Source organism: Dendrobates tinctorius, unplaced genomic scaffold, assembly GCF_039654945.1.
Source record: "Dendrobates tinctorius isolate UK_male_01 unplaced genomic scaffold, ASM3965494v1 ptg000057l, whole genome shotgun sequence".
NCBI lineage: Eukaryota > Metazoa > Chordata > Amphibia > Anura > Dendrobatidae > Dendrobates > Dendrobates tinctorius.
In genome coordinates, this window is record NW_027361725.1 from 27,691,379 (window position 1) to 27,703,942 (window position 12,564).

Sequence of the window (12,564 nt, forward strand, 5' to 3'; positions counted from 1 at the left end):
GTGGTGATGGCAAACTCAGTCGAAGGGTTCAAGAGAGACCTGGATGTCTTCCTGGAGCGTAACAATATTGTATCTTACAGTTATTAGGTTCTTAAGAAGGACGTAGATCTGGGGATTTATTCTGACAGAATTTTATAGGCTGAACTGGATGGACTAATGTCTTCTTTCAGCCTAACTATGTTACTATGTTAGTCCACACAGAACCTCAGGGACCCGTCTTTCTTCTGCACCAGCACAATGGTATGCTCTAAAGCAGTGGTTCCCAAACTCCAGTCCTCGCGGACCCCAACAGGTCAAGTTTTCAGGATTTCCATCATGTTACTACACATGTGAGAGAATTCCTGATGCCTTGATGATACTTCCATCACCTGTGAAATACTAAGGAAATCCTGAAAACATGACCTGTTGGGGTCCGCAAGGACTGGAGTTTAGGAACCACTGCTCTAAAGTATAGTATACTTGATTCCTTTTTTTGGCATTGCAAAAATATCTTTTAGATTTGTTAATTAGTCGCTTTACCAGATCATACTGTGGGGAAAACAGTTTTCTGATTTAAAGGCTGAATCATGCAATAATAAGATATCTAAAGGAATATCATGTATAAAGATGTATTAAAATGTATCATTAGCCAATCTACTGCAAGAGTGTTCCAACAAAGATTGCTCCATAATGTCCTTTTAAACATCTAGGCTGCACTGGAAACCGCTAATTTCTTCAGATGGTCCATAAAAACTTGCAAGCTAACATCATCTGTGAGAATAGGAGCCCCAGTTTCCTGCAACGAAATTTATTTGTGAATATATAATTTTCTAAAAAGCATCCATATACTGTATTGCTAGAAATAAATACATGTAGCATGTATTATACATTTAAAAAATATTTTTTACTTAACTGAACTGAAGCTTAGTGCCATTTTCCGAGCTCAAGAGAAATTTCTTTAGTCACTGGGTGACTGTAGATTGCAGAAAGTCAGGACTGGCATCTATTCTTACCCAAATGGCTGATCACACAAATCGTACACTTGCAGCCACAAGCTGATTAAATTCTCATCTGTTTCTCTCAATAGACCAAATGTTCGACTATTGGCATTGAAAATGTACTGTAAATGAACTTTGAACGATTCAGGAAATCTCTCTCAATTTTTCTTAAGCCCAGAAAACTGTTTTAACCTTAAAGGGGTTGTCTGTGACTTTAACAATGATGGCCTACTCTTATAATAGGTCATCCATGTCACGGCACCACGCTGTTCCCAATGTTGGCAGTGCCTGGTACTGCTCAGTTGTGGAGCTGCACAGAACAGTTCTGTCAAACGGAATAGTGGCCTCAGTCAGGTACTGCACGTGCGACCCCAACTGATTCTAAAGGAGTACAGTTAAAGGTTTAATTAAACATTTATTTTTTTTTTTTACTATGGGCCTAAAAATTCACAGGCAGGTAGGTGCTACTTAACTGCATCTGGTGCCTAGCACTGATCTCTACCAGCAGGTTCCCCTGATGTCACGTTGACAGAGCAGCAGGTTCTCTTTCACTCTGCTCTGTTGACAGGGTGTGACAGTCAACATCATGCTGATTGACAGCCGTCTCCCCGGTGACTAATTGCAGGGAACAAGTATGACATCATCAGTCATGACCCATCAACAGAGCGTAAGAGGAAAAAATGGTTCTGTTGAGGAGCTGAATTGCCATCAGGAGCAGTCAATGTGTGCTCTGTGTCTCTGATAAAGCCTTTAAAGGGAATCTGTCACCCCTTTTTGAGATATCATATAATGATATCGTTCAATTGTGTGTCACATAAGGATTCTCTTAGTACTTTTGCTTCCCCCTGACCCCGCACCTTTCATGCATAAATACCTTTTTTATATCGGTTCAGATGTATGTAAACTACCGCTGTCCAGTCCGCTGGGCGGGGCTTATTCACCTGCTCCCCCCTCCCTGTCTTGTTCTACGCATTTCTTCTTGTGTAGAGCAAGACAGAGAGGGGGGAGTAGGTGAATAAGCCCCGCCCAGCGGACCAGATCGTGGCAGTTTACATACATCTGAACCGATATAAAAAAGGTAAATTTATGCATGAAAGGTGCGGGGTCAGAGGGAAGCAAAAGTACTAAGAGAATCCTTATGTGACACACAATTGAATTATATCATTATATGATATCTAAAAAAAGGGGTGACAGATTCCCTTTAATAGGCATGGGTGCAGCACCACAATGATCACTGTTATAAGGGTAAGTCACCAATGTTTATATCCCTGACAACCTTTTTACCTTATCTAACCTTTATTTAAGGGGTAACCGTCATTTTATTTTTCCATAATTTGATTACTATGAAGGAGTAGGGACGAGATAGAAACAGACAGAAGCAAAAACAGATGTGCCACCGAAAGTTTTACTGAAATGGCAGTTAGATATTAAGCTTTATTAAAAAAAACACTCCTCCCTTCAAAGGTTTTATCCTCTCAATATATTGCCGTCATCATATTATATAGAACTGTGCACTTACACTTGATCATTCTGCCTTTCTACCCATTGAATATCTGTTCGATAAGGTCTATAACATCATGGGATTAAAAACAGACTAGCTGAATCCTTTTAAGGTAGAAACAGGAGGTCAATTTTCCCTGTATGAATCATGAGTCGCTGCAAATGTCCCTGGAGGTTAAGACGGGGATGATAAATGCAGGGACAAGATACTTCCTGTTTCTACATAGAGCAGAGAAAAGAGAAGAATTAGTGACCGGGGTATTTTTGTTTTTGCATTTTCGTTTTTTGCTCCCCTTCTTCCCAGAGCCATAACTTTTTTTATTTTTCGGTCAATATGGGCATGTGAGGGCTAGTTTTTTTGGAGGCCGAGTTGTACTTTTGATCAACACCATTGGTTTTAACATATCGTGTACTCGAAAACAGGAAAAAAATTCCAAGTGTGGTGAAATAGGAAAAAAAGTGCAATTCCACAGTTGTAAACATGTATAGCTTCTTGTTTATTTAAATAGTGAAAAAAAATTCTAACGTTTATAAAAAAAAAAAAAATTGCACCATTTTCCGATACCCATAGCGTCTCCATTTCTCGTGATCTTGTGTTGGTTGAGGCCTTTTTTTAGCGTGCCAAGCTGACATTTTTATTGATACCATTTTGGTGTACATGCGATCTTTTGATTGCCCGATATTGCTTTTTAATGCAATGTTGTGGCGACCAAAAAAACTTAATTCTGGTGTTTTTTACTTTTCTTCTCATTACGTCGTTTAGCGATCGGGTTTTTTCTCATTTATTTTGATAGATTGGGCAATTCTGAACGTGGCGATATCAAATATGTGTATATTTGATTTTGTTATTGTTTTATTTTGAATGGGGCGAATGGGGAGTGATTTGAACTTTTATTTTTTTTATTTTTTAATATTTTTAAAAACTTTTTTTTCTAGCAATCCAGCAATGACAACCATAGAGGTCTGCTAGAGACCTCTGGCAGTCATGCCAAACCATCGGTGACAGGGTCAACGATGGGTGGAATTTCCGATGCGCTTCCGGAAAGCAAGAGTTAAATGCCGCTGTCAGAGATTGACAGCGGCATCTAACTAGTTAACAGCCACGGGTGGATTAGCTGTCATGTGCCCGGAAAGGTGTGTGCTCAGTGCCGGAGCCTGCAACAAAGAGGGGGAGTCTGATATCAGCATACTATTATGCCTGATGTCGGAAAGGGGTTAAGAGGATGAAAATTTTGATGGGAATGCTTCTTTAACTAAAGCTTAGCTATTACTCTTTAAATGTAAAAAAAAAGATAATAAAAAAAACAATTACAAACATAGTATTTATTTGACTTTACTCATTTTTGTAGGAATTCTACTATACAGGTGCTTCTCACAAAATTAGAATATCATCAAAAATTAAATTTATTTCAGTTCTTCAATTCAAAACTGAAACTCATATATTATATAGAGTCATTACAAACAGAGTGATCTATTTCAAGTGTTTATTTCGGTTACTGTTGATGATCATGGCTTACAGCCAATGAAAACCCAAGAGTCATTATCTCAGTAAATGACAATAATTAACAAAAAAACACCTGCAAAGGCTTCCTAAGTGGTTAAAAAGGTCTCTGAGTCTGTTTCAGTAGGCTCCACAATCATGGGGAAGACTGCTGACTTGACAGAAGGCAGTCATTGACACACTCCACATGGAGGATAAGCTACAAAAGGTGATTGCTAAAGAAGCTGGCTGTTAACAGAGTGCTGTATCCAAGCAGATTAATGGAGAGTTGAGCGGAAGGAAAAAATGTGGTAGAAAAAGGTGCACAAGCAACGGGATAACCACAGCCTTGAGAGGATTAAGAAAAGGACATTCAAAAATTTGGTGGAGATTCGCAAGTATTGCACCAAGTATTGAGTGCATTTACTGAACATACATTTCAGTAGGCCAACATTTCGGATTTTAAAATAATTTTTCAAGCGGGTGTTATAAAGTATTCCAATTTACTGAGATAATGACTTTGGGGTTTTCATTGGCTGTAAGCCATAATCATCAACATTAACAGAAATATACACTTGAAATAGATCACTCTGTTTGTAATGACTCTATGCAATATATGAGTTTCACTTTTTGTATTGAAGAACTGAAATAAATTATCAATTTAATGATATTCTTAATTTTGTGAGAAGCACCTGTATGTAACATTATTTACAGAGGTACTTTCACCTTCCTTCACACATCCTGGTGGCTCCTGTACAGGAAAAAACAGTACTGGAGAGATCAGTGGTTCATGTCTGTGTGTACGTATGTGACATCTGTGTATCTGTGTTTGCTGTATGTGTGTTACATCCATATGCCATCTGTATGTCAGTGTGACATGTACAGTTCATGCTGACCCCAAGCGGCGGCTGCTGAATTCAGGCCTCATCACTGTCTCCTGCTCGTGCTGAGATCAGCGTGACCAGGAGACGATGATGGGGTTGTATTTTGCAGCAGCTCTGTAACTCCTGTGTAAAATAAAGAATTAAATTTAAAAAAGTCACGGGTTCCTGCTCAATTTTCATAACCAGCACAGGGAAAGGCCACAACTAGAAAAAGGGGCAATATCCCAAATGGAACCCAGGTTATTAATAACAGCTCACAGCTGTTGGCTTAGCCTTTACTGGTGAATTTACGGCGGACCCCAGAAAAAAATTACACCCACACCGTTTTTTTTATTTTTTATTTTACACAGCTGCTGCGGGCCAACAATGATGAGAGCTGCCTTCAGCAGCCGGTACCTAGGAACAGCGTGAACAGTACCACTTCTTTCCAGGCGTTCGTATGTGTCACACTGATGACACATAGAAATCATGTGTCATCAGTGTGTATGTGTGCAGCACGCTTTTTGTCCGTGCTGTGCAAAAGAAATTGACCCGTCTGTGGGTTTATCACACGGACACACGGTCTGTGTGAAAAAGAGGACATGTGCGCACCACCATTGAATACAATGGGTGCGCATGTGTCCGTATTTGTGGCCCTTAAAAAACATACTGCATACGGACATGAAAAATGGTCGTGTGAAGGAGGCCTTAGACAGTAAAGCTGTGGCTAGACAGAGTTTTATTTCATGACACAGATTGAGCGGCCAAAGATAGCTCTGTGCAACTGCTGCGGTGCAGAATCACGCAGGTGAGTGTGGTTGTAACCGGGACAAGAGTACTGTAACAAGCAAGCAGCAAATAGTAAGAACCAGTTGGACTTTTTGTGACTTGTTAGTCATGGATGGTACATCTGCATTAAGTTGCAATGTAGTAGCTGCACAATGCGAAATTTGGCCATAAGACCTGTGTAGTGGGCAAAGTCTCCATCTACTCAAGCCTTATAGCATATCCACAAGCAAGCTCAACATGTGCCGACATCTCTTCATGAGCTGCCCTGCCAGGCACGAAGGGGAGGGTTTCCATTAAAGAGATAGTTGAAGATCCTGTGGATATGCCATAAATGTCTTGTGAAAATAACCTTGAAAAGGAACGTGTCAGCTGATTCATGCTGCTAAAACCGCCTACCTTACAAGACTGACAGGATTCTGCCCCTTAAGGGCATGTCACACTAAGAGATATCGCTAGCAATATCGCTATAACTTGTGACGTTATAGCGATATTGCTAGCGATATCGCTATGTCTGATACTTACCTACGACCCGCTCCCCCGCTGGTTATCGCTGATTGCGCGAGAACAGGCTGGACTGTTTCTCGTCGTCAGCTTCCTGCTGTGAGGACGAGCGACGCGTGGAGCCGGGCGGGAGGACGCAGGATCGCCTGGTGTGACAGGTAAGTAGCGACCCCCGTCCCCAGCGATGTCGCTAGTGAGATCTTCCTATGTGGCAGCTCACTGGCGACCACTTAGCGATGTACCAGCGATCCTGACCGGGTCATATCGCTGGTACATCGCTAAGTGTGACAGTACCTTATATACATCAGATAAAACCTGTCAATCCAGCCTGGAGAAGCCAAAGGGGACATGCCTCTTGGACTAATCCCCTCATCCTTGACCACGCTTTCTACTACGTAAAACATATGTTTGTAGTAGCTGTTCTCGGACTCATGCTGCTGATGCGTTGGGCAGCACGTATCATCTAACAGTTTCCCTTTAATACACTGAAATATTATTCCCTGAACACATAAAAAAAGCACAAATCTGCATAAATACTGACCTGTCCCCATCCATACATATTACTATGAGTCTGGGAAGGATTCACTTTTGAAAGCAGAAAGCGTGCCTGGAAAATAAAGCAAAAGTACATTAAGTCCAATATAATTTTTAAAAATCATGTTTTTCCTTAGATATCTGTGAAATGGGTCGAATAACAATATAAATCTTTAGGAATCAGGGAAGTCTGGAGGGAGGAAAATGTTCACCTTGTTAGCTCCTTTCATGTTCCTACATGTTCTACATGATTCTAACAAATATAGCCATTTATTGCTATCCATTCACAAGATATTATTCATCTGTGACCTCTTTCCCTAACTCAATTAGACATTTACTATCCCCAAACTGACCTACACATTGATTTATCGTTGGCAATAAAACTTTTATTATAAATAGGTGGCTCAAACCACTGCAGGTCAACTTTGGATCAAAATTCCTGTAATTCTCAGACTTCCGCAAATGTCAACATTTTTTAATTCAATCCACAAGGATCATAAAACAAAATTAATCTTGTACCATATGTGGAGTTGAGGAAAGAATTTTTGCCTAATATGTAGCTAATAGCATTTGCCTCATAGGGTTTTTTCCTTCCTCTGGATCAACATGTTAGGCTATACATTGAACTCAATGGACTTACAGTGAAGGAAATAATTGTTTGATCCTTTGCTGATTTTGTAAGTTTGCCCACTCACAAAGACATGAACAGTCTATCAGTTTAAGGGTAGGTTAATTTTAACATTGAGAGATAGAATATTAAAAATAAAACCCAGAAAATCAAATTTATAAATCATATAAATTTATTTGCATTTTGCAGTGAGAAATAAGTATTTGATAACCTACCAACGAGGACGAGTTCTGGCTCCTACAGACCAGTTAGACGCTCCTAATCAACTTGTTATCTGTAATAAAGACAGCTGTCTTACATAGTCACCTTTATGAAAGACTCCTGTCCACAGACTCAATTAATCAGTCAGACTCTAACCTCTACAACATGGGTAAGACCAAAGAGCTTTATAAGGATGTCAGGGACAAGATCATAGACCTGTACAAAGCTGGAATGGGCTACAAAACCATACATAAGGCACTGGGTGAGGAGACAACTGTTGGTGCAATAGTAAGAAAATGGAAAAAATACAAAATGACTGTCAATCGACATCGATCAGGGCACCATGCAAAGTCTCATCTCGTGGGATATCCTTGATCATGAGGAAGATGTGAGATCAGCCTAAAACTACACGGGGGGAACTTGTTAATGATCTCAAAGCAGCAGGGACCATGGTCACCAAAACCATTGGTAACACATTACACCGTAAAGGTTTAAAACCCTGCAGTGCCCGCAAGGCCCCCCTGATCAAGAAAGCACATGTTTAGGCCCGTTTGAAGTTTGCCAATGAACACCTGGATCATTCTGTGAGTGATTGGGATAAGGTGATGTGGTCAGACGAGACAAAAATTGAGATCTTTGGCATTAAATCAACTCGCCGTGTTTAGAGGAAGAGAAATGCTGCCTATGACCCAAAGAACACCGTCCCCACTGTCAAGCATGGAGGTGGAAACATTATGTTTTGAGGGTGTTTCTCTGCTAAGGGCACAGGACTACTTGACCACATCAATGGGAGAATGGATAGAGCCATGTACCGTAAAATCCTGAGTGACAACCTCCTTTCCTCCGCCAGGACATTAAAAATGGGTCATGGCTGGGTCTTCCAGCAAGACAATGACCCAAAACATACAGCCAATGCAACAAAGGAGTGGCTCAAAAAAAGCACATTAAGCTCATGGAGTGGTCTAGCCAGTCCACAGACCTTAATCCCATAGAAAACTTATGGAAGGAGTTGAAGCTTCAAGATGCCAAGCGACAACCTCAAAATCTTAATGATTTAGAGATGATCTGCAAAGAGGAGTGGACCAAAATTCCTCCTGATATGTGAGAAAAACCTCATCATCAACTACAAAAAACGACTGACTACTGTGCTTGCCAACAAGGGTTTTGCCACCAAGTATTAATTCTTGTTTGCCAGAGGGATCAAATACTTATTTCTCACTGCAAAATGCAAAAAAATGTATATAATTTATACAATGTGATTTTCTGGATTTTATTTTTGATATTCTATCTCTCAAATTATAAACTGTTCATGTCTTTGTCAGTTGGCAAGCTTACAAAATCAACAAGGGATGAAATTATTAATTAATAATTAATTATTTCCATCACTGTAAGTCCATAAGTGTAAACATTTTTAAAGTGTGTCGCCAGCTAAATATGGCAAGTGGACAGGGCAGGAGACAGGTAAGCTATGCCAGATATTCAAACAAACATGCTTCTCGTTCAATTGCACTACATCATCCAATTTTCCAAATCTCTCTGCTACATATATGTTTTAGCTGCTGCTTCCCTTCACGTCTACCTCCCTTTGACATCTTGTACACAGTCCCTGTCTCCTCCTCTCTCCTATGTACAACACTGAGTCCCTATTGACATTTCTCAATCACGCAAAACCATCCACTACCATCATGCAGCGCACAAAATGTTCACACACATCATTGAACCTCCTACTTTTTCTCCTTGTCGCTGGCGTCATCTCTCCCAACCCTAGCCTATCATAGACTACAATATCTGTCTGGAATCCTACAGAGAAACTAGAGCTAGGTGCCCCAGAACATGTGCATAAATGCTGAGATGAGAAACATTGTTATGCATTTGTCAATATTCAACAGTTTATTAAGTTCTCATTTATATAGCAAAAAATAAGTACAACACGTAGCAAAAAGATGGATTGACATGATGAAGACAGGGCAAACAAATACTACCTCATAGACAGAAAATATTACCAATTAGATCTGGTTAGGGTCATGAGGAAATGTATATGATATATCAATATGTCATAGCATGATGTCTCCCTGCAGAATGAAGGAAAAAAGTCCATCAGACTATAGCCCTCATACTATTGTTAAGCACAGGTGGAAGACCAGGACTGTTGCTATACATAAAGTGCCATAAATAGTGCTACCATAAAGTGCTTACAGCCCCACGAGGAAGCCCACCATGCAAAACGCACGTCGGGGCCAAGGCAACACTCGTCATCCCACATGAGTAATACAGCGTTTCTCATCAATATTGATGGTCCGTACATAACAGCACTTTCTACGTTTTGTGTCCCCCTATTTAGAACACATATTACCTTTTTAAGAGTCTATTTTAGCAACCGTACACCCCATACTGCATGTTCATTTTCAGGTGTGAACTTACAGTAGTGTTCAAAATAATAGCAGTCCAATCTGGCTAATCGGATTAATCACTGTTTTTGGTATAAATTATATTACCACATGCCAAACAATTTAGCAGTTGGTGCCGTAGATTCTAAGAAAACCACCAGACTCCGCATTCATGATCTGCATGTTTTTTGAGTCTGTGTATTAGCACAAGTAATTGAAAGGAGGGTGTTCAAAATAATAGTATGAAGTTCAATTAGTGAGGTCAATCATTCTGTGAAGAAACAGGTGTGAATCAGGTGGCCCTTATTTAAGGGTGAAGCCAGGACATGTTGTACATGCATTTTCCCTTGAAAGCCTGAGAAATATGAATCATTTGAGACATTGTTCAGAAGAACAGTGTACTTTGATTAAAAAGTTGATTGGAGAAGGTAAAACTTATAAAGAAGTGCAGACAATGATAGGCTGTTCAGCTAAAATGATCTCCAGTGCTTTAAAATGAAATGCCCAACCAGAGAGACGTGGAAGAAAACGGAAGACTACCATTCTAATGGATGGAAGAATAGCCAGAATGGCAAATGATCAGCTAATGATCAGCTCCAGGATGATTAAAGACAAGTTAAGTTAAGTCACCTGTGAGGACTGTGATAGTTAGAAGACACCTGTGTGAAGCTAATCTCTTAGCCAGAAGTCCCCGCAAAGTCCCACTGTAAAAAAGACATATACTGAAGGGGATACAATTTGCCAAAGAACATATCAACTAGCCTAAAGAGAAATGGAGAAACATTTTATGGACTGATGAAAGTAAAATTCTTCTTTTTGGGTCCAAGGGCCCCAGACAGTTCGTCAGATGACCCTAAAACTCGGCATTCAAGCCACAGTGCTCTCTGAAGACAGTGAAGCATGGTGGTACAAGCATCATAATATGGGCATGTTTCTCTTACTATGGTGCTGGACCTATTTACTGAGTTCCAGGGATTATGGACCAGTTTGCACATTTTAAAATACTTGAAGAGGTCACGTTGCCTTAAGCTGAAGAGGATATGCCCTTGACATGGATGTTTCAACAAGACAATGACCCTAAAAGCCTCTTTCACACATCTGTTTGTCTCCATCAGTCAAAATCCGCCGTTTTTAAAAAAAAACGGATCCGTTTATTTGCGGATCTGTTTTTTTTCCCATTGACATGCATTATTGGCGGATCTTGACGGATGGTCATCCGTTGGATCCGTTTTTTACGGATCCGCCAAAATTTTGGCGTCTGCTGACATGACAGGACGGACAATGAAACGTTTATTTGCTGGCCGGATCCGCATTTGTACACTGCGCATGCCCGGAAGACTTGCCTTTGCCGGAAATTTAACCCTAAACTCTTTCTCTCTCTTATTCGTCTCCATCCTATATCTTGTGCTATAGTCGCTTCCTAGACGACCTTTTCCTAGATATCGGAGAGTCAGAAATGGAATTTAGTTTGTAGAATATATAAGCCGTAATCATATGAATTTGCTAATTTTTGCAACAACCAAATGACCTATCTGGACATTAACTTACATGGTGGTATTGGTAAAAGTGCAATTGCCAATCACCACTGAGAGCTTGCTTAAGTGATAGCCAAGTGCTGGCTGTCACAGCCGGAGGAAGTGTCCGCACCGGCCCCGGCTGTTTAACCACGTAAATGCAGCGATCAATAACAATTGCAGCATTTAGAAGGCTAAGAGAGGGAGGGGGCTCCCTCTCTCATTCAATTGTTCACAGTTCTGTGCACTTCTGAAAAGAAGGAAACAACTGAACAGAGGCCAGATGAAGTCCAGACTAACTCTGCTGCCTCATTATAGTGAATGGATCCCTCGGGGGGTTCATCTGAATCATGTCATATGGAGATTTAGATGGAAACCCTTATGTAAATACTCAGTATAGAGCGCCGGATAAATGTGATATCAAATGTTATGTAAAATGTTCCCAATAAAAGCTGCAAATCAATCCACAAAAAAACAAGTCTCCACTCAAGTCCGTCACGTGTTATCAGAAATACAGGGGGCTCCCACGTTACTGGTAGCAAAAAAGGCTCAGGAAAAGCACTTTGGCTCCTCGCCCCCCATGGCATTTCTGTAGCTATGTGAGCCCGCTTATGTTACGAGTGCATGTCTCCAGAAGTACGAGCTGGGCACAATGTATGGGCACTACAACGGCAGATTTTCAATTTTCACTCAGCAATATCCAGTGCTGCTTGTTTCTGGATGACACCCATGGTGTACAAATCGTAACTTCACCTGTAGATAAATTCCCAGAGGGGTGAAATTTCCCAAATGGGGTCACTTGATTGGGGAATATGCTTCTTTTGGCTCTTAGGGGCTCTGTATATGGAGTCCTCAAATTATTTTATGAAAATGTATTCTTCGGGAGGCAAATAGAGCTCCGTCCTTACAGAGTCTCGCTGTGTGGCAAAGCAGTACAGTACAGTCACATCTGGGGTATTGCCACGTTCAGTAGAAATTATGTGATAATTTTTTGCCATTTTTACCCATTTTCCTGTGTGAAAATGTAAAATCTGGGTCTAAAACAACATTTTTGTGGTAAATTATTTGCTCTTCACCGTCCAATGGTATAAAATTCTGCGACCCACTTTTGGTGACAATATGATCACTGCACCTATAGATGAATTAATTGAGAGATGTAGTTTGTGAAATGGGGTCACTTATGGGGGGGG

The 12,564-nt window shown here is 40.5% G+C and overlaps 1 protein-coding gene across 2 annotated transcripts in view; it reads right to left on the minus strand.

The window, feature by feature from the left end:
- Window positions 1–594: 594 nt before the first annotated feature.
- Window positions 595–12,564, minus strand: part of LOC141092004 (protein transport protein Sec23A) — a 229,991-nt gene continuing 218,021 nt past the window's right edge. For both annotated transcript variants that reach the window (XM_073577859.1, XM_073577858.1), the window contains 2 exons: window positions 6,652–6,717; window positions 595–775 (listed from right to left, as the gene is read on the minus strand). In XM_073577859.1, the coding sequence (XP_073433960.1) occupies window positions 686–775; window positions 6,652–6,717 (156 nt within the window). In that variant the 3' untranslated portion in view covers window positions 595–685. The remainder of the gene's footprint in view (window positions 776–6,651; window positions 6,718–12,564) is intronic.